At 42.7% G+C, this 27,703-nt stretch overlaps 1 protein-coding gene across 2 annotated transcripts; it reads left to right on the top strand.

The window, feature by feature from the left end:
• Positions 1-1,808: 1,808 nt before the first annotated feature.
• Positions 1,809-26,010, top strand: QSOX2 (quiescin sulfhydryl oxidase 2). Of its 2 annotated transcripts, none has more exons than XM_059865002.1 (12): positions 1,809-2,136; positions 6,694-6,794; positions 7,970-8,018; positions 9,090-9,198; positions 9,393-9,483; positions 10,822-10,967; positions 11,456-11,599; positions 13,339-13,468; positions 15,322-15,444; positions 16,515-16,665; positions 20,096-20,284; positions 22,377-26,010. In XM_059865002.1, the coding sequence occupies exons 1-12, from the start codon at positions 1,809-1,811 to the stop codon at positions 22,925-22,927; spliced, it is 2,112 nt and encodes a 703-aa protein (XP_059720985.1). In that variant the 3' UTR covers positions 22,928-26,010. The 2 variants fall into 2 exon arrangements, with proteins under 2 accessions (XP_059720985.1, XP_059720986.1); XM_059865003.1 differs by having other exon boundaries at positions 1,846-2,136; positions 9,093-9,198.
• Positions 26,011-27,703: the final 1,693 nt, after the last annotated feature.

The following is a 27,703-nucleotide window of genomic DNA, read 5'->3' as shown; positions in this document are numbered from 1 at the left end:
ACACAGAACATGTCAGACATGTTTAATATCCCCCACCATTCTGTGTTCAAAATCTGAGATTCTGGCACCCAGATATATTGACCTGTTCACTCAGTGGCAAGGCTTCAATATCAAGATTACTCTCCTTCAAGGTCTAATATTTTGTTTGCCTTGGGTTTGATCAATATTAACCTCCTGGGTCAATAAATCTTGATACTAGCCTCAAGAGGAGTCATTATCTTTCATAGAAAATGATTATTTCTCAGTTAAACCCTACATTTAATTCTCCTATAATCCATCTCTTTCATCTTCATACATTTAATAATTCTTCTAAATAAAATGTGCTCTAAAATATCTTAGGCACTGCAGATTTTTAAAATCCTAATTAGCAGCTGCTACAAGTTTTTTCAGTTCTTGGAAGCTGTTGTAGCTCTGCTATTGTAACCATCTATTTTGTTGCTTGCTGTACCCAGAAAAAAAATAAAGAAAACCCCAAAGCTGGGATGTGATATGAGAAACCATTTAGCTTGTAGCTGTGAATATGGATCAAAAGATACGTGTCTGAACCATTTTAGATTTAATGGTCAAATAAAAGAAAGCTTCAGGAAAAAGCAAAAGTAGCAGAATTTCACTCTTGTCCTGTTTGTGGATTGTTGGCCACAAACAATGATTAATTAAGTTCTAACCCTGAACTCCCCTGATGGGCCTGAAATAAGAATTTAAACCCCTTTGTTCACGACTTGTTCTTCAAGGATTAAAAGAAGTGTTTGTGAGCAACAGAAGCAAGAATTATCTTTTCAGAGACCTCAATCTTTCATCATCTGAGTTTTAAAATCCTCTGAAACCCTTCTCTGGGGACATTATTGGGTGTCTGCTTCTCATTAAGATAATGAAAATTCTTGAGCCTGTATTTAGAAATGAGACTTCCATACTGGGCCAGAGTGAAAAGGTGCTAAAATCCATGACTAGTGCTCATCCTGAATTTATGGAAAGGACAGAGCTTCTCTCAAACCACCTACACACAGCCTTTTATCAGAGCTTCAGTTTGAGGAGAGAGGCTCTTCCCTGCCGAGAGAGCTGCTTAGGGATGAAAGAGCTCTCGACCCAAAGGCTGCCCTGCTTTCATCTCTGCTCAGCGAGAAGGCTCGTGATGTTCAAACTTCTTTTTCTGTATAAATTATCACACGAATTTGGCCACCAAGTGATCTCACAGGCGGCCAGAATGGGTAAGACTGGAAGGGACCGCAGTGGGTCCGGCAGTGCGAGCTCCTGGTGCAGCAGGGTTATCCAGAGCTCAGGATCGTGTCCCGATGGCTCTGGGATATCTCCGGTCAGGGAGGCTCCAAACCCTCCCCGGGCAACCTGCTCCTGTGCGCGGCCACTCCGGGGACAAGCGCTTTTCTAACACTTGGAGCTTGTTGGTTGCTTGTTTCACGGTTTGCATCAAACATCAAGTAAAAATTTTATATATTCCGTATTTTGCAGCGCTCAGGGGACACGGAGAGTCCTTGTTCCCCTCAGGGACACCGGACGGTCCCTTCTTCCCTGAGGGACATGGACAGTCCCGTCAGAGACACGGACAATCCCCGCTCCCCTCAGGGGACACGGGACGGTTCCCGATCCCCTCAGAGGACACGGGACGGTCCCCTCAGGAGCACGGACAATTCCGGCTCCTCCAAGGAACACGGGACGCTCGCCGCTCCCCTCAGAGGACACGGGACGGTCCCCTCAGGAACACGGACAATCCCGGCTGCTCCAAGGAACACGGGACGCTCGCCGCTCCCCTCAGGGACGCGAGACAGACCCTGCTGCCCTCAGGCCGTGCCGCCATGGCCGGCGCGTTGCTATGGCGCGGCCCCGCCCCGCCCCTCTCCGCGCGTCCCAACATGGCGGCGGCGGGCGGGGGCCGGCGGCCGCTGCTCCCGGTCCCGCTCCCGGTGCCGTTCCCGGTGCTGCTCTCGGTGCTGCTGGCGGCCGCCACCACGGCGCGGCTGTACCGGCCCGGACACGACCCGCTGACCGTGCTGACGGCCAGCTCCGTGCGGCCGGCGCTGCTCAACTCCTCGGCCGCCTGGGTGGTGCAGTTCTACAGCTCGTCCTGCGGCCACTGCATCGCCTTCGCGCCCACCTGGCGAGCGCTGGCGGGGGACGTCAAAGGTGAGGCTTGGACCGGGTCACCGCACACGGCCCCGCCGGCCCGGCCGCTGTCCCGCGGCCCTTCTCGGCCTCCCGCGGTGCCCGGAGCCGGTGCAGGGCCGCGGCGGTGCCTGGCGGTGCCCCGGGGGGCGCTGGGCTGGGGGACCGCGGGGCCTCGGTCACTGTGTCACCTGCGGGTCATGCCACGTGTGCCCGGGGATGTGTGAGCATCACCCTCATCCCCTGCACTGGTGTGAGAGCATCACCCTCATCCCCTGATCTGGTGTCTGAGCATCACCCTCATCCCCTGTTCTGGTGTGTGAACATCACCCTCATCCCCTGCTCTGATGTGTGAGCATCACCCTCATCCCTTGCTCTGGAGGTGCTTTGGTGCATGAGCATCATCTTCATCCCCTGCTCTGGTGTGTGAACATCACCCTCATCCCCTGCTCTGGTGTGTGAGCATCATCTTCATCCCCTGCTCTGGTTTGTGAGCATCATCTTCATCCCCTGCTCTTGTGGTGCCACACAGCCAAAATAGCAGATGGGACAGAGCAAGGGGTGGATGGTGGAAGCACACCTCCAAATTAAAGGTTTTGGAGGAATCCAAGCATAAACCATTACTTGCACACACACAGCAGTGTGGTTTGCATGTAAACGTCCCTGTGAACCCGAGGTTTGTTTACACTGAACTCTTGAAGGCACGATGTTTATCTTCTAAATGTTTTATAAAGAGAGCAGCTTGTTTCAGAGGATAAGTAAAAATACTGTGGTACTGGAGAGTCTGTGCACACACTTGATTTATATCTTGTAAATTCAGTGTAGTGTGGATGGGCTCGAAGTGGGGAGAGGACCACCAGGAAATAATACAAAAATCAAGCAAAGTGAGAAGCAGGTTTTCAGATTAATCAGTTAGTGACTTTAAAAGTAATGGTGGCATCTCCAGCTTATGCTGAGGGACCTGTCTTGCTATCTCTTAGCCTGCTCAGTTTTTTTGGCAGGTGCTGAAGAGTTTTATTCTATTTGTAGATGTAAGGAAACAAACAGGCCCCTAAGGTATCAATTGAAGTTCAGTACTTCTGCTGGGGAGGAAACCTGAGATCAGATTTGTAGGAAATGTTATGCTTAATACAGCAGTGTAAAAGGCTTTTAAACTACTCTTAATTCACATTTCACCCAGGAGATGTTTCCAGGATGGATGCAGCAGTTTTTAATGCATCATGGTTTCACTTTGAGAGGAACTGAAGAGCTCTGGCTGTTCTCTGACACTATGAAAAGCATTAACAGCTCATCTGAAATGTAGGTGAAATATTAGGGATGCATTTAGATCTATGGAAATGGAAACCCACCCTAAAATAGGTGCATCACACGCTGAGGAATTGTGATTGGTGAGCAAAAACTCAAAAGCAGAGAAACACAGAACTGTCGTGATTTTCAGAGCACTTCAAACACTCCTTACTTGCCTGAAGGGTTTGTTTATAAACCAGTAATTTTCTTCTGTTTAATTTGCATAAGTTTATGTAACATTTTTTCTCCTGCTTCAATCTGCTCGTGGCCAAAATAATATTAGATCTTCTCCTGCTTTGAAGTAACAAGGAGGTCTTTGAGCACAGCAGTGGAGAGCATGAAGAGCCCAAACTGGCCAGAGCTTGAGTCAAAATAAGACAGGGATTTAGGTAGGATTACAGCAATGTGATACCTTTGTAACTTGTAAAGACTTCCTAAAATCCATATTTTCTTCCTCACCAGCAGACATGGTGACTGCAGATGCAGTTGTATGCACTTGTATCACTGCAATCAGTTAAAGGCCTCTCTCCTTTAATCCATTGAGCTTTTATGAAAACTTTCATTTACAAAGTGGATTTTGAATGTTTGTGGACATTGGCACAGCCTGCAAATGCTGTTGGCTTTGGTGTTATTTGTCAGCCAAATATTTCCATTTTCAAGTTGGATGAATGGATTTTAGAATACTGAGAACAGTCACACTTTTAATTGGTAGCTTCATCAAAGAAACCCAACACAAAATATTTTGCCCACTTAATCTGTCTCAACATTTCTTTTTCAAAGATATTTACTCATCTGCTGGGATATTAAAGGATATCCTTGAGGATGCAGATTTTTACATTAGGGAGCTCCTGGATCACTGAGGTTATGTTTGCTGATTTGGTGTCCAAACAAAATCCAGTTAAATTGGTGCAACAGCTTTGTCCAAAAAAGGCCTGTGCTAATAGACCTAATTTTAATTTTGTTTCTCATTTGTTAAATCTTGGCAATACTACCATTGCAGACTTCACAGCAGAGCATAATCCTCCTGAAAAATAGGATCAGTGCTTGCTTTTGTGTAATTTATGTTTTTATTTTGATACTCCCTCTCAGAACAGGCTTTAAGCTCAGTCAGTGCTGCTGCTTTCCTAATCACACATTTCATTTTATTACAGCAGTGGCCAAAGTGGCCATTAGAGTTAATTATCCTTTTTCTGTCTAAAAGATGATTAAGTTTATCCAGCAAAATATCCACAGGCTGGAATTATGTGTAGTAACAAACCCTTGGAAATCCCACATAGGACAACCTGTGAATTATACACAGAATCATTTCACTCCTCAGAATTTGGGGTAACTGTCCAAATTAAGCAGGTTTTGTTTCAAATCCATAATAAAGATTTCCTGCTAGAAACTGTTCTTTGAACACATTTGGTGGGGAACTGCAGTCAGGAAACAGCCAAGTGACAAAACAGGCAACTCTCAAGTAGCTGTGAGAGAGAGGTGCCTGTGATCAGCCTTTTACCCCCCTGACTGAAACTTCCTGATGGAAAACAGCCAGGTCTATGGAAAGGAAGTGAATTCCCTGTAATTCTCTGCTCTGTGGCATTTCTCACATGGGATCTGTGGCATTTCCACCTGCAGGATTCCAGTTTGTCCAACAAAGCCCTGTCATTCACTGGAGCTTGTTTAGCATAACCAGAGTTTGTGTTGGTTAATGCATCCCTCATCTGCCTCGTTCCCATTGCTTGTGAGTCAGTATTTCAAAACCACTAATGCTAATTCCGAATTAATCAGCATTTTGAGAAAAGCCAGCCCAGGCTACAGTGCTGCAGTAACTCCAGAGTGTCAGCTGTGCACTCCAGCAGCTCTGGCACCCCTTGGAAAGGAGAAGCTCCGTTTCCAGCAGCAGGAATGCTAAGCAGCACATCCCAGCTGGTGCTCTTTAACCCGGGTGTTTAGCTGGGGTGGGGCTGCTTTGTTGTGCGGGGTTATTTGCATTGAGTTCAGAGAGCTCCCATTCATGGCGTGGAGGAGGATCCAGACAGGTGGAAAAAAGAGGAGGAGTGGTGAAAGTTGAATGGAGGAGATAACCAGAAGCCCAACTTTTCTTTTGTGTTTTGCATTTTATTTGATGAAATGGGCTGTTGTGTCCTTTGTGCTGCTGTGAATGGGTGCCCATCTGCTCTCCTGGTGCCCGCTCAGCTCTTGGCATGTTCAGCACAAACCTCTCCATCAGCTGCCCTGGCCTCCTCCTAACACAAGTAAAGGTCAAGCTAAATTTGACAGACTAGGACTGTCCATCAGCTCTTGAACTTGAAGCTTTCATGCTCTTGGCTATAAAAGCAGGTTTAATTTTAGTGCTTTTTAAATTTTATTGGGAATTGTGAGGGACCTTCAGATTCTGCCCACGGCTGGTTTGATTTAACTTTGCTTTAAAAAGCAGCTGTCTAAGGATTCTCTTGGAGTGGTTCTTCCTTAAAGTGAATGCTGCAGCAGAGGCTGGCTCAAAAAGATAAATTCCCAGCAAAAAAGAGAAGGAAAAAGCTGTAAGTTAGTTGAAAGCTTTTATTGAAGTTATATAAGCGTGTTTATGGAAATCCTTGAACTCTCATGGTTACTGCTGTAAAGGAAAGTCAGAGTGATGCTCAAACTCAACTACTGAACTCTCTGGTTAAAACCCAGATATTTTGGGGGGTATAACTAATGTATTTCTGAACAATACTGACAGATAAATGCAGCTTTCGGCAGACACTACATGAGCTGGGGTTGTGTGTAATTCTGAGGCCTCTCAGAATACTGGAAGTTGGAGAAAAATCAGCTTGTTAAAAACCTCTAATACAAGGTGCATCAGATTTATGGGTTTGTAATTGACAGCCATGTGGATGAGTAACTGTTGGATGAATTTTGTTCAGTTATATTCATTCTGCATGCTCTATTTTATGAGCACAGATAATGGGAAATGCTGAGGAATTCAATCCAGTTCCTTGCAAGTGTAGGATTGGCCCTGATTTCATCTTCCTGGATTCACTCCTGGAACTGCTGCATTGTGTGCTGGGATTCCTCTTGTTCAGGTGCATGGAAAACACTGATGCAGCCAAGAAAAACAGGGAGGTTTTAGTTATTTTAAAAATCAGTAGATTGTATTACACTGGGGGATGGAAATGAATGGCAAATGAGAATCGACCCAGGGCTGGATTTTTATGCCACTGGAATCTCTCAGAGTCCTGCTGCTGGTTTCCATGGGAAGCAAGGTAATTCATCAGCTGGGATCCATGGTCACTCCTGCTGAAAATTGAAAGATATCTTTGTTTGCAGACTGGGAATCTGCAATTAGAGTTGGAGTGCTGGACTGTGGGGAAGAAGGGAACTATGAGACGTGCAAAGAATATGGGATTCACTATTACCCAACCCTTAGGGTAAGTGCAGAACATCCTGCCTTAGGCAAATATTTTCTAGTAATTAAACTGTGTCACTCCTTGTTCTGTAGCTGGAGTTTTTGCTTTGCTGAGAAAACTGCAGAGTTGATAAAAGATTAATTTGAGGGGGTTTTGCTGAATGCAAGAGTTGATGCAGCTGTTTTGAGCAGTAATTCGGTTCTGAATCTGAACAATTCTTATTGAAAGAAGATATCATTCTGTAAAGTATCATGTTATCACATGTATAAAACCCCTAGTTTCAATAGATTTATTAGATAATAACTATTTGTGTAAATATTTTTCAAATTTAGAGGTTACAGGATTATTAATAATGTTTTTAGTTTTGGTGTGTGAAAGTAAAGGGAACGCATTGAAATTGCCTCATGAAAACAGCAGATTGCATGGCCAGTTAAAAATTTACCCTTGATAGATCCTTTGCTATTTTTGTGATTAATTTCATAATAATTTTCATAATAAAATGCTTAAACTGCCTTTTAATGAGGATGCCACATTAGCCAAAAGTATCTACCATTGTTCATTTTTATACAATTTTTTACCTTCTCAGTCAGTCTGAATTAATCACATTATTAAGTATGAGCAGAATGTAGTGGATGGAGAGGGTTGAATAAAATGTTTGTGATGACAGGAGAGGGAACACAAGACATTTCAATGTAGGATTTGTGATCTTTTACCCTGATAGTAAAAACGATTTTTTTTTTTTTTTAAATTTTCAAAGTTTTAGGTGTAAGTTGTGATATCCTCTGTATTAAACACGGAATCTTTTCCATGTTATTTTTTTGTAGCAGGAGGCAGCCAAGCTCCCTTAGATCTCCTGTTTAACCACTGGAGGGAGTTGGGAAAATGTGAATAGTGTTCCAAGGACACACAGAGTTGTAGCACAGATTTGGTGATCAGTTTGTTTGTGTTTGGGTTAAAGTTTGCACTGCAGGATCAATACACACCATTGAATTATGAATTGAGGTATTTTTCCTCTTGCCCTCAGGTAGGTGAGAAGCAGCTTTTTGGAACTCATAGGCTAAGGGGGAAAACTGTCTCCTGAGCAGATAAATAAAAATGTTTTGTAGTTAGAGGTGTAAAAGTGAAAACTCTTGAAAGCTGTTTTTGTTCCTAAACTGGGCTTTTTTGTCTAATACAATGACTTTTCTCCCACACAGTACTTCAAAGCATTTACAAAGCAATTCACAACTGGAGAAAATTACCAAGGTAAGAACATTTTACTCAGAGCAGTTTTCCTGTCAGCCAGGGCTGTGTCACACAACAAGCAAAATCCTGTCAGTTCCTTTGGGCAGGGATGGGGTGGACACTAAATAGCTCTTTAAGACAGAATATTTCAAGGACTCTATGAAGTGTTAATCAGAATTTTAGGCAGGCTAAACATTTCTACAAGAAACTTAGGAATTACATTTCTTTTTTTTTTTTTTTTAATGTAGCTCTTCATTTTCACAAATGGCTTGTTAGTTTTTTTAATCCCTTTTTTTCCCACCACACTCCTCATCAGCACGAGATCAAATTTGCTCAATCCTGACTTTTGATCCCTCAGCCATTTTCCAGGCATCCTGAGTTGCACTGGGAGAGCCCCTATTCAGATGGTGACTCCCTGAAAATAGGCTTATCCCAGAGTTTGTCAGGATCACAGCTTGAGGTGGTTTGTCTGGGACAAAAGTAATGTTGTCCCTTTCCATGGATGAACATTTAAAAGGCCAGAGGTCAGAGGAGAGACCACCTGCACCATTAACCCTTCCTGTACAAGGGAACCTTAGTTTTATCTCTTGGGCATTTGAAGTGTTTTCTACTTTTTAATGTGGTTCTTTTAAAGCAAATAAAATATTCTCACACTTCAGTTATTTCCTCCTCTTGTTCCATGGCTTTGTGGCCTCTCCATTTGGTAGTAATGATATCTCTTGGCAGGTTTTAATTTGTGGTTATTATCCTGCTGAAGTTGCCCACAGCAACTACAGTGAAAATGTTCACATTGAGAATCAAGCATTGTTTGAAGAGAAAATCAGCAAGGCAGGCAGATGGCTACATTTGGAAAAGTGTTGAGGTTTTATTCATTTTAGGGTGTGATGACAGCTTGTAAATATGATCTCACAGCAACATTAAAATGAAGTCCTACAACCAAATCCTTAGTTCCTTCAGCCAAATAGTATGCTGAGTTTTAAGTCTGAATTTGAAGCAAAAACCTGACCCAGAAAAGCATGCATAGCAAGCCTTCATGTGAGTCATTTTTCCCAGTTTTCTGAAGGGTTGTGTTTGTTTGGAACCTGTTCTCAGCAGGAGGAGATCGAGAGCTGCAGACCCTTCGTCAGATGATGATTGACTTCCTGCAGAACCATTCCCAGGAGCTGAGACCTCCTGCTTGCCCACCTCTGGATCCAGTGTTGTAAGTTCCTTGTTTGCAAATGTAGCTGCTCTCTGTTCACTCAGTTAATTAAATAAACTGTAGATGATTAAAAATCTTTTAAAAGTTTTTTATTTTTTTAATACAGGTTCTGCTATGAGATTGTAAAAGGAAATTCCATGATAACAGTGGGTGTATTGCATTCTGTGCTAAATTTTCTTTTCGATTCCTCAAAGGTCCAGTGATCTCCCATCTCTTTTTGACAAGAACAGCCACCACTACACAGCCATTGTGTTTGAGAGCAACAGCTCCTACGTGGGCCGAGAGGTAACGTGGGGCCTGTGAGGGACAGAGTGACTGTGAATGATGTCACCAGGAACCAGCTGGATTTGAGTTCATTTAGCCAAGCAGCAGCTCCCTGAATGCAGCACTAGAGCAGGTCACACATGTTTGGGGGATCCTAAAACCCAGGGATTTTGTAGGGCTCTGGTGTTCACTCCCACAGAGGAACTTGCTTACAAAAAATGTGATGTCATGTTAACTTCTTCCATTCTTATTTTAGTGGAAGGTTAATTTACCAATTTCATTCTCAGCACAATTTTCTTTCAGGAATTTGAAAGATAACAACAAAAGTATTGCCAGATAACATTATTGTTTTGTTGCTACTAGAGAACCATTTTTAGTACTCATTCTTCTGGACAACTGTTTGTAATAATCTAAACTCTCCAATTCCCTTTCTTCACATATAAATTTTGGGAAATTAGGATGGTAGCATAAAATTATTTACCCAGTTCAGAAACACAGAGGAAGTGGAAGTCTTTAGGTTTTGCTTCCCAATAAAATATTTGATTGGCACCATTTTCCTACCTCATGTGTTGGTTGTTAGCTCAGACAACTGTTACTTTTCTCTTCTAAGGATAAGTGAAGAAAAAAAATTGCATAATTACCCAAGCATAGTCTGTGTGGAAACATCCAGTGTCTACAAAATGTTTCTAGTTAGATTTGATGCTGAGATGGCCCAGTGTCATGGGTGGAGGAGGCTGTGCTGCCAAGAGTGGGAATCACTTTGGGATCAGACTGCTTCCAGGCATTTCTTCTCTGGGAGCTGCTGTGGTGATGCCAGTGGGCATTACTGAAGAAATGTGAAGGTTATAAAGTTCCTCAGCTTTTTATCACACTGGTTTTATTATCTGCAGTTAGAGGGGAAGACAGAGTCATTTGATTAACACAAAGTGGAGTCTGCTTTCAGGATAAAAAATGTTGGTTAGTGTTATGTAGTATTTAGGCTTTATAGAATAGTTTAGTGAAACAGAAAATAGCATTGTTTTCATGTTTACAACACAAGACAAAATGGACAAACCTTCCTATACTGCTGAAAAAAAGGAGGCCATGTGTCATCACTGATGGAAGGAAAGAGGAAAAGAACAGAATAGACCAAGAAAAACTAAAATTGGAAAAAGGAAAATAGGAGTAATAATTTCTAGAGAAGAGTAAATCTTCTTTAAGTGAAATTGTTTGTGTGCACAGAGCAGCCATAGCTGCACTTCCTGCAAACAACTTAATGCCCTTAAAGGATGATGCACTTCACCTGTTTATGTGTCTTGTCCTGCAAGATTGGATATTCCTTGAACAATGTATAATTCATGGCATCCTCTCATTACCCAGGTTATCTTAGACTTGATCCAGTATGAAAACATCGTGGTGAGGAGAGCACTGAATTTTGATAAAGCTTTTCTGGAGAAACTGGGGGTCACCTCAGTCCCCTCATGCTACCTGATACAGCCCAATGGCAGCCATGGATTAATTAACAAGTAAGTAATTAATGTCAGAGGGTTATGGAGATGTTCACTTATTAAAATGTCAGGATTTGATGTCCTCAATCAATGCATTGTACTGCCTGAACTTGTGTGTTCCCTATATTATCAATAAAAGACTGCTTTTACTTATCACTGTTGCTTATTTATAGCTACAATTTATTATTGTGATAATTCTGAAAGGAGAAAAAATCTTTGGAATAAAAGTGGAAAAATAAATGAAGCATCATGTTCTTAACAAGAACTGACATTTGGATAAATATTATTTGTTCTTATTTTGAATGGAATTTCACACCCCTAATCCAAGTGATTTGTAATTCATAAATTGAACATTATTTCTTTTCACTTTGTATCCAAACAAGCCATGCTGCTCTAGGACTGTAAAACATAAACCAAAGTGAATATCTTACTTTATAAATACAGTTATTTGCTTTGGGCATTCACTTAGTCTGAGATTAAAATGATCTCTCTCTGTCCATTTGCAGTCTGAAGCCTCTACGGTCTTTCTTCTCTTCATATTTAAAGTCACTGCCAGGTGTAAGGAAAAAACTCCTTTTGCCACTGCAGCTGCCTGCTCCAGAAAACAAAGAGGAGAGCACAGAAATCAAGGTGTGGAAAGAGTTTGATAAGTAAGTGATGCCCTTGATTTTTATAAATTTGGTTATTAAAAATCACCTGCAGCTTTTTCCTGTCACGTGGGAAGCTGTGCTGTAATTTATTATAAAATCCTTGTGCAGTTCCATATTTTACTTCATTTCACTCCATTCAGTTCAATTGTGAGCAGCTTTTCAAACAATTCCCAGGTGAAATTACTGAGGTATTTTGGTTTTAGCAGCAAATATCTGCACTGCTCTGGAAGGAATGTTTTTACCAGAAGTGTTGTGAAATATTCAATTGCCTTGAAAATACCAAGGACTTACCACCCACCACCTGAAAGAAGTGATCAGTGTCCCTGAAAAAATTCATGGTAAAATGCCAAGCTGTAACATTTCTGTAGGAGAAATCTGTGTGTGTGCAGTGGTGAAACAGAGCCCACTGGAAAGGGCTTGTCAAATGCAAGTATAATAGAAAATACTTAAGTCACTGTGAAAGATGTTTATCACCCCAAATCCTCTGAGGTTTATCTTCACCCTCTTTCCCTCTTTGAGAGAAGGATGCAAAGCCTTTGCTGAGAGATAATCCCTGAGCATCTTTAGATGTAAAAGATGTGGGACTGAGTGCTTTAATATAATACTTCTTTTCCTTTCATGGGCACTATTAGTGTCATCTTCTTTCAGTGACTATTATAAAATACTTTACATGGAGCATTCAGTTAGCAAAACAACTTGGTTAAATTGAGCTGCTTTCCAGCAAGGCAAAATCTTGTTGACATGAATCTCCACTCCAAGTATCTTCTAAATAGGATCCTTTTGGAGAACCTCCTGCATTCATGTGGATGTCTCTTTATTTAAGAAACTTGAAGCAGAATTGTGCTGGTTTTTATAACTTAAGTGAGTACTTTATTCATTAAGGAGATGAATTCAGAATAAATCTGTGGCTTAAATGAAATTATAGATGTAGTATATATGATTATAGATGATTCTGTCTTTTAATATGTTCTTTCCTGCATGTTGTTTAGGAGGTGGGAGCAGCCAGTTTTTTCAATGTTTGTTTTGTAATTGTGTTTTTTTAGCAACAGGAGTGCTGCTGAGCTCTTACAAGAAGTGTGAGCTCTCTGAACTTCTGTTTGTTCAGTTCCATTGCTGTCTCACACTGCCTGGAAAGCGCTGAAAGCTGGGGCTGTGTGCCTGCTGCATTTGTACTTTGTAAAGCAGGTTTAGTTATGAAGATATTTGGCTGTGAGAAGGAACATGGAAGATGTTTTATTTAGTTTATATGGTTTACTTGTACCTGTCAGAACTCTTGTCTCAAGAGCTGCTGTGTTTTAGCTGGGAGGTAAAGGGCCTGCAGTAAAACTGCTGCATTTGGGAGAGGATTCCTAATTCAGTCCTTCCCAACACTGACATTTCCAGTCTAGTTTGCACCCTGCCCTGTGTGGGATCCCTGCTGTTCAGGGCATGTCCTGTTTCTGTTTGTGGTCAGCCCAGCAGAGAAGCTGTAATTTCCTTACACCAGGGCTGTAATTTCATTACAAGGTAAAGCTGGCTGGGAAGCAAAAAGTTCAGTCAAATATAAAAAAAACTTTCTCATGTGTGGTTGTGCCTCAAATTTCCACACTCTGCCTGTGCCACTGAGGCTGGGCAGGACTGCAGTCACTCTGGGGGGGCTTTAATGACACCTCCTCTCATCAGTTTACCGGGGTGAGTGGTGAGGGAAGGGGTGGCAGGAGGCTGCCAGAGCCTGCCAGGGTTATTGATGTGTGTTCCAGGTCCAGGCTCTACATGGCTGACCTTGAGTCAGGATTGCATTTCCTGCTCCGGGTGGAGCTGGCCACGCACAAGGCACTCGAGGGACCTGAGCTAAAAACCTTCAAGGACTTTGTCACCATCTCTGCCAAGGTAGGCACTCCTGGGCTGTGATTATTTGTGAAGATGAAGTGACTCCACCAGAAAATTTATCGTGGGACATAAATCTCTCAAAATGTCTTGCACTGTGTTTGAGTGTGTGCATCCTCAGCAGCTTCAAAAAGAGTCTGGTGGGTTTATTTAAAGGCTATTTTTGAGGTATTGTTTGCTGTTCTGACATACTTACAGGGTTAAAATGCAATTTAATTTCACCTTTGGGGGCTCAAAATTAAATAAAGCTTAAGTAGTCTGCAGCATATTGAACAAACACTGTAAATATAGTCCATTTATCAGATTTTCAGGATAAGTAGCTATTGTTACTGAGTGGGATTAAACCAACCTTTGTTTTTCATTCTTGACTTTTGGATTTCATTAATTCATACTTGGCAAGTGCTGTTCTATTTAGAGATGTTAGTAGCTTCTGTCTGAATTTTGAATATGATTGAGGTACTGATTTTGATTAAATAGGTATTCAAAAATAACTGAGCTATTGAATATAATTGAGTATTTAAAAATTGAAAATGCTTATGTGTTTCATTTGCATAAAAAGAAAACACATATAATGTGATATGACTTGAAAAAATTTAAAATCATTTTGCTTTACAATGCCATCTCCCTGAAATGACCAATACATTTTTATTTTTACTCCCTGTGTAGCTAACACTTTGTTTTATTTTTAACAAGTGAATCAATAACTCTCAAAGGAATAATAAGGCCCATATGAACCATTTCCAAATATCTGGGTTTATCTGAGAATCAGACAGTTCCTTACCCAGCCAGCTCCCCCCTGCAGCCATCAGAGGTCAGAAATCTGCAGCTGGCCTCATTTCTTTAAGAAAGTGTGGTGGTAATCTTTCCATCATATTATCCCCAGAGCATCCTCTGCTCTTCCCATGGTTCCTGGCCAGCTGATGTCATTTGATTCCCTGGCTGTTGTGATAAATGGGGAATGTTCTCTTTTAGGTGCCTGCTCATCTCCCCCTGCCCTGTCCCACCAGGAGTTGCTATCCTTTATTTGCATTTTTTTTTTGGTTTTTTTTTGTCATGTAACACTTTTCTCACTTGTCTCATTCATATTTTCAGGTGTTTCTGTTAGGAATTTTTTAATATTCTTCTCCTGTTTATAGTGATGGTCAATCCAAAGGCACAGAGGTCTCTGATTCCCTGCCTGGGGAATTTTCATGACTGAAATCCTGCTCCCTCTGGAAGGGTCCTAAAGAAAGGCAGATACTTGACTTAATTCTGTAATAATTCCAACCCTAATTAAAGCAAAGTAGCCTTTCTGCTGTAAAATAATGGCCTTGCCACTGATTTACAGGTCCTCACACCCATCTGCCAGGCTGTGGCTCTGTAAGGTCTGAGTTAAGGAAGTCCCTGATTCCAGATCACTTTGGAAATCACTGTTACACATGAAAGGAAAAAGTTCTTCTGGATAACAACTCAAAACTCACAGAAATCTGACTAAAAAGATCTTATTTTTGTGATTGATCTTCCAGAAATGGGAAGGATTTCAGCCTCTCTGTTTCACTGAGGTGTTTTACTCTGTTTTGAGCAACATTCTGATCTGAATTACCTTAATGTGAAATCCTAGATAATGTCAAGTTGTTCTGCTAAAAATTTTAAAATTTTAAAAAATTTTAACATTTTGAACAAAAAAACTCGGTGAATTTTGTAAGCAAAAGCTGGTGTGAGATGGCTTTTTACTGCAAGCAGAACAAGTAATTAATTTGCTCATGAGAAAACAAAATGAAGCCTAAAAACATTTGGATAAAACCAAAAGGATCTCGTTGCTAATGAGATTTGTGCTTGAAAATGTTTACTTCTTTGTTTATTTTTATTTTTCTCAGCTTTTTCCTGGCCGTCAGCCTGTGGTGAAGTTGTTAGAGACCTTGCAGGAGTGGCTGGTGAGCCTTCCATTAGACAAAATCCCTTATGATGCTATCCTGGATCTGGTCAACAACAAAATGCGGGTAAGCTGTTCCCAGGCCCAGCATCAAACAGGGCATTAGGAAAGGATAAGATTCTATTTCAATCTAAGACATCACTTACTGCTGCTCCCCCACTCATAATGGAGTTATAAGAAGGTTAAAATGAAAATAAAGTGAAATCATTAGCAGAAAAAAAAAAAAAACAACCAAGCCACATCCACACAAAGAAATTGAAATGAGAGAATTGAAGCATGCAATCCTGGCTGGGTTTTAGAGTGAGCAAGCAATACTTGTTCCCTAATGTCATCCCCAGGGATGCAAGATTCCCAGAGGATATTTCTGACTTTGCTGTGCCTGCTGTCAGCAGGATTCTCTTGAAGGTCAGAGTTTAAGTGATGAGAAATTTACCTACTGAAATGTGCATTATTCCTGAAGAGTTTCCCCAAATACTCTTCAATTTCCCTGCTGGAATCCCATCCCACTTTGGCAAAGCCCTGTCACAGGGTTGTCTTTGCACAGAACTTCACAATTTCTTCCCTATTTCTGTCTGAAATTTGAAAGCCTCCTGTGTGTTTTAGAAAGAGGAGAGAAAAGTCTCAGAAATTAAAATGTTGCACTGCATTTCAGGTGCAATGAGTAAGGAGTGGCTTTGTTCCAAGAAGAAATAATATGGAATTTTACAGCCAGTCAAGGCTTTACACTGTAACTCATGTAAACTTTGTGGAGTAATAGGGAATTTTGGATGTGCCCAGGGGAGTTCTGTCAGTGTACAGGAATGTTTTTGTGTGTGGTGTTTTTTAAAAAAAAATCTTCACAGGTTAAACTACTTTGTGTGCTCTGTCAGACTGATTTTGGTAGGTTTGATGTCAATGACTGAACAATTTGTAGCTTATCCAAAAGGGATGAGTTCTATGAAGATGCTTCAGAGTATCTGAGACATGAGGATTTTTGTTTGCCTGAAGCATGAACTGATCAACAAGTGCAGAAAGTCATTTATTGCTCTTTGCCCTGGATCACCTCAATTCCATGTGGGATCAGCAGTGCTGCCACACTCAGTGGTACATTTAGGCCCCAGAGCAGCACATACCTTAAATACATCTCTTTTTTTGCAGATTTCTGGGATATTTCTCCCCAGGAAAGTGCAGTGGGTTGGCTGCCAGGGCAGCAGACCAGAGCTGAGGGGCTACAGCTGCTCCCTCTGGAAGCTGTTCCATACCCTCACTGTTCAGGCTGCACTGAGACCAAAAGCTTTGGGAAACACAGGTGAGCAGCAAATATTTGTTGGTGTGTAAATCCTCAAGGAATCAGTTTGTGGAGGAGAGTGGCTGCAGGGCTACACCAGCAGGGGTCAGAGCTTGGCTGCAGCAGAAAGGTTTGGAAATGTGCTGAATAAAGTGTGTGGCCCTAAAGCTGGGAGTAATAAAGCAGAAAAAGGAAAAAAAGAAAAAGAGAATTTCAAGCAAAGAAATGTTGAGCTCCCTGAAAAGGGATGGAAATGATTCAGGTTACCTGAGGTTGCACTGGGAATGAAATTCGAGGAAAATGAGGTTTTACCATCCAGTTCAGTAGCTATAAAAGATGTACAGCCATTAGCTGATCCTTCTGTAATGTTATTTCTTAAATACTGCATGTTACAACTTTCTGGTTTATTTTTTTTTCCCAGCTGAATGTACCTGTCATTAATCCCTGCAGTGATTTACTACTTTGCCAGCACTCTGTAAAATTGCTCCTTTTTAGACTTGCAGCATCTTGTGAAGCTGAGTGTTAATATTCTGGTGATGATTCCTGTTTAAGAAACATGCTGGTTATAAAATCTATTCTCCTCACCCAATGAAAAGAGAATCACTAATGCTAAAAGTTTGGGTTTTATTCTTGCCAGGACAGGGCTTTGTTTGGTTACAGTTCTATTTATTTTTCATTTAAAGCCTTTTAAATGTCTTTTCCAAGGGACATGAGAATTCTACATGGACATCATAAAACTCAGGCATTTTCAATTTACCATTTGTTGATTGTATGTTTAAAAGGATTTTAATATTTCACATTATAGATCCATACATTTGACCAGCATTCTTTGCAGTCAGAGTGAAAATCCTTCAAATCTGAATAATTCTCTTGCAGAACAGGCATTTTTTGATAGCAAATCATTCTGTTATTGATTTTTTCTCTGGTTTTGTTTGTTTTTCATGGGGCAATACATTGAATTTCTTCAATTTAGTGCAGTGAGTTTGAGGGGCTTGTGCTGGATGATTTTGAGCTGTTCAGCATGATCCTGCAGAACTTAAATTTCCCCTTTTTAGTCCCAAAGTGTTCTGATTAAATCTATTAATTCTTAATATTTAACACCACAAAATTGCCCCTCAAACTGTGTGTTTCAGGCATGAGCCTGAAGTTAAAAATCCATTGTAGGACCTGGGAACTCTTTGGCACAGTTAACCCTGGCTGTAAATCGGGCCAGATATGTGATGATCACTTCTTATGGTGAAAGAATTGGGTCAGTCTGAGACTGTGGGATTATGTCTTGGGAGGTTTTCCTCTCCTTATTGCTTGTTTAAATCCCATCTACTAAAAAGCATGATGTACTCCCTAATCCTTCCCACCACAGGTAGGGTTTTATGCTTCTTGTCCACTTTAAAGATTAGGGTTACCCTGAATTGCAGTAGTTTGGGAGGAAAGAGAAAAGGAGGATTACACAATGATACATGGCAGATGTTAATAGAAGATTCATCTCGGGGCTGATAAAAGAAAAAACAACCAAAATGAGCCATTTTGCAATTGTTTGCTTTCTGAAGCAGATGGATTTCTCCTGGTCGTCCCCTCTGCTCCAGGGCCTGGCACTCTGGGTGAACTCCCCGTGGCTTTTGAGCAAATGATTTTATTGGGCTCTGTTTGATTCATTTTAATGCTGAAAGGGGAAATCTGAACCTGCAGTGGGAGTAGCAGGAGGGATCTGAAGGAACTCAGGACAGAGCTGCTCACAGCCAAGGATGTATAAAATCATCAAAGAAATCATTTCCTGAGCACACTTCACAACAAGAAATGTGGTTTTAGTAACAGGAGGTGTTGGTGTGAATAGAACAGCCTTGTGGATTTTATAATAAATTATCTGGCATTTTTAAATCTAGTGCTGAATTTGACAGATTTCCCCACAAAATGAATTTTCAAGAGTGTACCATTACACAGGAGATGAAATGAAATTTGTGTATCAATCTCTTGTTTCTCTACAAAGAGGTAATTTTCTGGTTGTGTTTATTGTTTTCCCTAAATACATATTTCAGTATAAATGGTAAAACTGTTCTGCCTGAAATTTGTTTTAACTTCCAAAATAATTTTCCAGCCTTTCTTTTAATGCAGTAATTTAATCTGCTTTAATCTCATAGCTTTTATTTATACATGTCTGTTCAATCACAGATATTGAATAGCTGAGGAGAAATCAGGGGGTTTTTAGGATTTCTTTTGGGCCTTAAAAACTTCATTTTGCTGCTGTGTTTGAGAATACCCTGTTGTTCTAAATAAAGGTGTTGATGACAATCTTTATATATTTCCCATATCTATAACAGATGAGTGCTCTGATAGTTTGAGCATGTTTTGTTGATTTTTTTTTTTCCAAGAAAACAAAGCAATAGTAAATTATTCGTGGTGTTCAGCAGCAGGAGTCTGTAATTTGATCAATCTGCACCATAAAATGTGTTTAATTTGACAAGTGTGTGCTCATGGTAACACACAGGACATTTTTAAATACATTTTGACATAATTTACTGGGTCAATTAAGCATGAATCAGAAATTCTTTGTGACAGAGATGAAACCATTAGGATTTCAACAAATTATATCAGGTTTTCAAGGCACTTAGAGATGTGAGGAGCTGCCTGCTGACACAGGAAAGGCCACAAAGTTCTCAACCTGTGCAGGCCTCGTCTTCCTGCTGAATTCATTATTCCTTTGCATTGTCTTTAGTGTGGAAATGGGAATGTTATAAAAAGAATCACATGTTTGTGTTTATTTTAGGAGGAATTCCTGATTTAGTCTCCAAAGTGTTGCTCAGCAGCTGCTCTGTGCATTCAGAGCCTGCCAAAAAATCCATGGAATTAATAATTCTAATGAGATTGTGGAGCTCCCTAATTCCTCAGAACTGAGGAGTAACAAACAGCCCTCACAGGCACCTTGGGCAGGACTCCCCAGAGGGGGATTGACTCTTGATTTTTCAGTAGCAAAGTCACCATAACTTCAGTGCCTGAGCATGAATATAGAGGTGAATGCATAATATAAACATTCATTTACATATTGGGCAAGAGCTTGGAGAAAGTCTCTGATTCCACTGGAGTTGTGACATACAGAAAATGTGAATTTTGCATATTGTAACAATTTCACAATGTTCTCTGATAAAACTAATGTCTGTTTTTCAGTAACTAAGTTTGGTTTCTCCCTGAAATTTTAAGATACTCTGAAAGGAGAAATAAATTTTGCTGTAGAGACCCCTTGACTTTTATTTGGTTGTGGTGTTCAGGGTAGCTTTGAGCACAGTTGTACAGACTGAATGCTGTAGGTGTTGGAACAAACAGCCACTTCAAATTGCAAAAGTGATTTATTTCTGCTCAGCTGTCAATTCTGGGGAACAAGAATGGAGCAACTTTTCCTTTGCTTCTCCCCTCCTTCACTTCCCTGCTGTTGGAGCTGTGTCTGTGCCTTGTCTTTTAGGCCTTGAGGACAACCCCCAAACTGTGCTGCAGGTGATGAGGAGATACATCCAGCACTTCTTTGGGTGCAAGGCTTGTGCTCAGCACTTTGAGGAGATGGCCAGAGAATCCCTGGATTCTGTGAAAACCTTGGACCAGGCTGTCCTGTGGCTCTGGGAGAAGCACAACGTGGTCAACAACAGGTTGGCAGGTAGGGGAGAGAAACTCCTGAGCCAGGGCTGGTGGAGGATGGAAAACAACATCCTCAGAGCTGGTTTCTTCTGAGATTCCACCTGCTTGGTGAGGCTCTTTCTGGAGCACAAATCAAAGGAGCAGTTCAGCTGCTTAGCAGTGGATAAAAAATGATTGCATTTCTTTCTGTACCAGTTTAGGGTGAAAACCTGACTGGAAAATGGTGGCAATTGAACAAGAGGCTTCCTCGGGGTAAAAGAGCCTCAACTCTTGGCAGATCAGCAGCTGAATAAAATAAAATTACTGTGCAAAGGAAATGTGTGCTCCCTCCAGATCACTGTGTTTTCATTGAAAGTGCTGTTAAAATACTGGTTGTGTTGAATCCATTCTGTTATGGAGGTATCAAGTAACTAAAGCACTAAAGAAAATTGGTTTCTCTTTGCACTAAATCCCTGTCTGCTGTTATGGATCTGGGAATGCAGCATTAGTTACAATTTCAATATGCTACATTGTGTTCATATTATGCTCCTGCTGCATTCCCAAGATTTATGAAGAATTAAATACTGTTGTGAGTACAAACAGTTAGCCTCCTTTCTCTGAGGAGAAAAAAGGTAAATAACAAGAGATTAAATAAAAACATCCTCTAATTTTGGCTCCTCTAACAGGCAGCTCCTGTGGACTTGGAGTTGCCAAGTGGTGGAGCAATGCACTTATTTAGAACATTAAGGTATTGGAAAACTCACGTGGATATTGATTTAGGTGATGCAGCAGCCAGCTAAAATACCCTTTTAGTAAGAACTATAAACACACTGGAATAAATAATAATGTTAAATTATGCTTTTTCAGTTTGCTAAAATTTCTCTGTGGGACAGTGATGTATTTTCACCCTTAAAAGCTGCATCTGTATTTGTGGTGCTGAGTGAGAAATGATGTTTGGTCAATGAAAACACCTTGGGGTGGGGGTCAGGAGGTGCCTGGATATGGCTCTGCCCTATTGAATTATTCCCTGTTCCTTTGGAATGCACAGGATTTACAGCATTTCCCTCTTTGGCAGGAAAACACAAAGTACAGGGAGCTTTCTGTTTGTAACCTTGCTGTAACACGTTTTGTTTCTGCATTTTTTATTGAAACAAATTGATTGCTGAGTGATCTTCAGGATAAAAAAGCCAATTTGCTTTTTAGCTCGTAAATATCAAGGAGGCAAACATTTTTAAATGTCTTTTGAATCCCTATTTTACCCAAAATCATGGGGAAGTTTCCTGCTTTTAAAAAGAATAAAAATAATAAAATGAGAATAAAATACAAAATTATTATTTCTAAAATATTTTAAGTGCTATTGTACTAATCAGGTTAATAAATTAGGGGTTTTAGCAGGTGGAGATTTTTTTTCTAAAAATTATCTCCTTCCCATTTTAAAATATTGGTTTTTAGAGCAAAGTGTGAAACCAGCTGCAGTGTTCAGCTCAGAAACGTGGCCAGAGCTGTGAGCATCTGAAATGTTAAAATTAGATCTAATTCAAGGCAGTGTTACATATTTAAAGACTTGGTTTTTAGCTGAAAAATACATCTTAAACATGAACATGGCTTTTAAAATACTGCAAATGTTTGTCCTGGTAATGATGCAGAGCTGTGGAAAAGCAAGCTTGGGATGGAATGGTTCAAAACACAGAAACATGAAAATATCTGAGTGTCTGGCCTTGGAGCTGCTCTTGCAAACCAGGCAGAAAACAGGGATTAAGGAGTGAAAAGAGCAGTTTGTTTTGCACCATAATTCAGGTTAACCCTGCAGGGCCCAGACTGTGCTGTGTTCCTGCCTTCTAAAAGCAGCAATTGCAGGATTTGGGGTTGGGATTGAAATGCTGCAGCTTTTACTGTGAGAAAAGGGAAATAATTGTGAGTTAGTGTTTGCATCTTGAAATGTTTGGGGTCAGAATTGATGAGAAAAGTTCCAAATTTGTGACTGTCTTTGTTTAATTCAGTTATTGTGCTGTGGTTTTTTATGCCAACCTCGCTGAAAGTGGGAAGCACTCCCTGGGCAGTGTCTGAGGTGCTGCTTTCCCTGCTCATCCCTCCTGACTTTTCTCCATTTCTGTTTTTCTCCTCCCAATTAGGTGATTTGACTGAAGATCCAAAATTCCCCAAAGTTCAGTGGCCCACTCCAGACATTTGTCCTGCATGTCATGAGGAAATCAAAGGGCTGCACAGCTGGAATGAAGAGCAAGTGCTGCAGTTCCTGAAGTCCCACTACAGCAGTGAAAACATTCTCTATCAGTACACCCAGAGCCAGGCTGACCCCAGTGACAGCGAGCAGGGAGACACGAGGGAGGGGAAAGACAAAACCCTGCAGAAGAACTCGGGGGGAAATGGAGAAAACAAACTCCAGGAGAAGGAGAACCCAGGAGATCCAGGCTCCAAGGGGTTGGAGAAGCCGGTGGGAAATCCTGGAGCTGTCCAAGGTAGCGGCAAAGGCGCAGCTGCATCCGTGAGCCTCAAAGGGACCAGGCAGGCTGTGTCCTTCCTAGGGATTGGATTTTCCAACCTAGACATGAGTCTGTGTGTCATCCTCTATGTGGCATCATCCTTGTTTTTGATGATCATGTACTTTTTTTTCCGGGTGAGGTCCAAGCGCTGGAAAGTGAAGTCTCACCGTTCCTCGGTGTAGGAGCTCTCGCTCTTCGTGGCTGTTGGGTCCCAGACACAGCTTTAATATTTATGATCAGGGATTTTATATGCAGTATTCCTTGGGTCACACCCCTTTCTTCCTGAGGCATTTCCCAGGTGTTCAGCTGAACAGGTGGAGCTGGCCTTGAGATCCCCAGGCTTTGCCCAAGGCCACGTCAATGTCCTCACGCGGGAGCGTTGTGTTTGGCAGTTAAGGTTTTTCCATGACTTCCCACCAACATCCTTTACTCATTTCCAGAGTAAACATTGCATTATGCAACCCACTGTGCCTGCTGGAGAAGGAAATTGGATATTGTTTTGTGTATTTTCAAGTCAGGTGTTATTTTTTTTAACTCATCCAGAGCTGATTTCACCTCCCTGAGTGCTGAGCAGTTCCTCTGAATGGTACCTTGGCTGCTTCAATGGGAGAAGCAGGAATTTGGTGATTCTTTTCAGGAAACATGAGTTGTCTTCTGATTAAATCAATTCTAAACCTCTGTGACTTTCTGAAATATTATTTACATATTTAAAGTAGGAAGCATTTTATGTTCAAATCTTTCATCCATTCTTGGGTGCAGTCCAGCCAAGGATACGTGTGTGCCATGACTAGGATGAGAGTTTTGGGGCACAATTAGCAGCCTGATGCTGATTGCTAAGTAATTGTGGTGTTATCCAGGTGGAAACCAATCCTGATGAGCTCTAGGAAAGGAAAACAATGTTTTTAGTGAAGGACAGCAAGCTTTGTGTTACTGTGGCAGAACAGATCAGAAAATCTACAAATCCTGAGCTTCTTCTGATGAATTTCTCCATCACAAGAGAACAATTAACACTTCCCTTGGTATTTCCACCCAGAGCTGCCCTCTTCTGGGATGTCCAGTTCCCTCTAGAGCTCAGTGTGGGGCACTTGGAGCAGCAGTGAGAAGAAATCATGGAAACATTACAAAATCATCCTTGGGAGTAGGAGTTGCTGTGATCCTGGCTGGGGGGGATAATTCACGTCCTGGATAGTGAAGTTTCTAATCCTATCCAATGTAATTGAGCATGTTCTAGTTATCCATTACCTAATCTTTAGTTAATCCTAATAGGTTTTGGCCTCAATGTTTTCTCGTGGCAGTGAGTTCTCCAGATTAATTATGTTATATAAAAAGGCTTTTCCTTTCAATTCTACATTTGCAACTTTTAATTTAATTGAATGTTTGCTGGCTCCTCTGTTACACGAGAAGGAATGAGGAGTCCCTGGCCAATTCCCTGCATTTGTACCACTGGTGTGTCCTCCTCTGATTCCCCTCAGAAGCCCCAGCATAGAAAGTTTGAAGCCTGGCAACACAAAAGCCCCAAAACTCCACAGGGTTATTTTTTATTATCAAACAGTGGCTGTTCACAAAATTGAGTATTTCTGATGTGTCCCTGCAGCATCCAGTGGGAATGACAGAAGTGAGCTGCAAAGATTCACTGTCCCTTGTAGCTGAAGTTTGGCACAGTAACACCCACGGAGAGGAACAACTTTCTGGGGCTGCTGTGAATGTGTCAGGGGAAGAAATCTCAGTTCCCATGGCCCTGTCAGTCCAGCATTCCTGCAGAGGGGCTGGGTCTGTGTCCTTAAGGACCCTCAGAATTCCAGAGTTCTGGCAGGAGGAACCATCCTGGCTCTTTCCTCTTTAGGAACTTAGGACTCCCATCCTTAGAGCAGCTGGGCTTGGATATTCAGACACCCTGTGAGCACAAGGGTGGTGGTGAGCCCATGGGGAAGGGGCTCCAGGCTCATCAGGGCCCTCTGGTTTGGGCTGGAACCCAGTGAGATCCCAGGGCAAGGCTCATGCAGAGGAAAACCTGGAGATTCCACACTGGCTTTTGAAAACCAGGTGACTTTGGGGTGTTCTCAGCCCACCAGCAAGGACCCTTAGCTTTGAAAGAAAATCCAAACACCAGGAAAGCCTAACCCAGCACAGCAGTGTTAGATCTGGAAAACTGAGCTGGTTAATAATTCCTGCTGTCAGGATTGCACATTCTCAAGTTGAAATTCAGTCATTGGTTGTTTAGAATTCCAATACATAGACCTGGCTTCATAAACTTGGACTCATTCTGCTCATTTTTGTCTGCACATGAAAGCAAAAGGCCTTGGGGGTTTGTAGGGATGAATTTGCCATTAAAAACCAGCAAATGGAATAAAGTTTGGGGGGAATAGTTTGGAATAAAGTTGAACTTCCACACTGCTGTGACCCTGCTGCAAACACAACAAAATGAATCAATACTCAAACTTCAGTGGCTTTTTTTTTGTCTCTTCAGAGTATGAAAGTATGAAATTAATGAAATGAGGATATTGTTTGTCCATGTTGGTTCTCCAGCCCTTGCCAGTGAACCAGCCAAGGCTTTCACTTCAATGTCCTCGTCTGGGAAGGTTTTCTTGACTTTGAATTCACTTGAGTAAATCTTGGGTTTGTTTTCTGTCTTTTTAATGACAAATTTTACTATTTTATGTCTCTGCACCACTACAGTCTGTGCTGGGGGATGGCTGATGCTGCCAGGAAAGTGTTTCTGGTTTAAAAATTGCCTCCCAGCCCCACATCCTCAACCTTGGAGGCTTCATTGGTGTGGTGTGTTGTCCACAGAGGTTCCTGCAATGCCACTTCCCTGTGGGAATCGTGCTGTGCTGGGGCAGTCACTTGGCCCTTTGTAATTCATGGAGCTTTCCTTGCTCTCAGGATGATTTCAAATAGGAAATAATAAAATAAAAAGAGTGAAATGTACCAGGAGAGACAAAAGCTGCAAATGCTAAAGAAACCTGATGAAGTTATTTGTGAGAACTCCTAATTCTCTGTTTTCAGCAGTGCATCCACCCTGCAGGATGGGAACAAAGGTCCCAGGTGTGGTGTTGCACATGAGGTGTTGGAAATAGTGACAATACCATTTCAGTAATTTAAATGTTCTATTTATTTGAAGTCAATAACTTGACATCTCCAAGTCTGTTCTGGTTGGGTTGGATTTTTACTGTCTCATTCCTCTCTTGGAAGGAAAAGTGACTGTTTTGTACTAAATTGTAAATTAATGTGCTTGTTTAAAATAAACTGCAAGCGTTTGGGCAAAGTGGATGTGCTTGGGCTTTTTATCTGTGTCTGCAAATTATTTTAGGCTGAACTCTATTGCCAGGGCAGCTCATGAACATGTCCATGATAAACCAGATCCATCCTCTTGGGGAGGTGTATTTTTAAGCCCAGACTTCTCAGGAGTTGCTAAGGAATCTGAACGAGGGAAGAGAAAATAAACCAGGAAAAAACAAATGCTTGAGTGGGTTGGTTTTTATTAATGATTTTTTTTTTTAAATTAATGGCAGAAGCCCAAGTGAGGAAGGCCATGGGCAGGTCTGGTGCCTGCTGGCCCCTGGGCAGGAGGGCACAGGAGGGTGTGCAGGGGGAGATCAGCACAAGGGCTTCTGTGGGGTCCTGGATGTCACAGCATGAGACCACAGGGCTGGCAGGGGCCTCTGATGGTCCTGAGTGGGACACTGCCCCTGATCTCTGCCCTGAGTGGGTCACAGCCCCTGATCTCTGTCCTGATGGGACACAGCCCCTGCCCTCCCTCCTGAGTGGGACACAGCCCCTGCCCTCCCTCCTGAGTGGGACACAGCCCCTGCCCTCCCTCCTGTGTGGGACACGGCTCCTGCCCTCCCTCCTGCCCGGACTGGCTGCCCCACCCCTGCCCCGGCACCACCACACACGGGTTTGCTTAAAGTGCTTCCTTAAAGGCTCAGACTAAAAATCCACTTGAAAACCGAGCTTAAAAGGGACCGCGTGGGCCACCAGCTGTCCCCAGAAGATGTGCATGGCCCTGGGGAGGGCCAGGTGCTGGTGCTGGTGGAACCCGGTGTCACTGCTCACTGTACCGGTCCCACTCGGGCAGGACCTGGACCCCAACTCCCACCTGGCGTTCCTGGGTGCTTTATTTGGGGACCCCAGTCCTGGTCCCCAGAGTGTCCCCTGCATTTCCCAGTTGTCCCGCAGACTGGAGCCGGTCTCCGGCCAGATGAACCATCCAAGGGGACAGCCCCGACCCGGCTCTAGGCCCCGCAGGACCCGAAGGAGGAGAGGGTGGTCCGGGCTGGGTGCCTCGGGGTCCGGGGCTCTCTGGGGGCTCCACGGCCACCCCCAGGAGCGGGCGAAAGTCCCGGTGCTGCCGTCGGCAGGAGCATATGTGAGTTTGGAGGCTCCCGCCCCTAAGCTGCTTTTATTAATTTGTAATCCCCTGCGAGCAGGAGGTAAAGGGATTCGGGGGATTAACGGGCTCACAGTAACAACCACAATTATCAGCTCCGGCTGCCCGCGGCAAGCGGTGCACACACGCACGGGGCTCTCCCCGGACAAACACGGCCCCGCGCCCCTGGGAGCGCACCGAGAGCTCCGCACACGCGGGAACGCTACAGAAGGTGGGACAGAGCACAGGCAAAGGCTCCGGGCACAGCACCCCACACTCCACACCCCACACTCCACACCCCACACCTGTGGGCACGGCCAGACCCCGGCCACCCCAGCGCTCCCGCACAGCCCCAGGAATGCCGCGCTCACAAAATCCCCGCACGGCCCCGCGTGTTGCGCACGTACAACTCCGTCCGTGTCCGCCCCGTCTTCAATTAGCGCAATTAACCTCCTGCAGCCGCCGCACGCCGCTGGCCGCGGGTCAGGCACACGCTACCTCACCGCGTTCGTTAATTAATTAGCGGAGGGGGAAAAGCCCCCCTGCTGCCCAAGGGCGGCGTCGGGGGAGCCCCGCACCGCGGGGACAA

This window comes from Haemorhous mexicanus, chromosome 21, assembly GCF_027477595.1.
Source record: "Haemorhous mexicanus isolate bHaeMex1 chromosome 21, bHaeMex1.pri, whole genome shotgun sequence".
Classification (NCBI taxonomy): domain Eukaryota; kingdom Metazoa; phylum Chordata; class Aves; order Passeriformes; family Fringillidae; genus Haemorhous; species Haemorhous mexicanus.
This window is presented reverse-complemented; position numbering and strand designations above follow the sequence as displayed.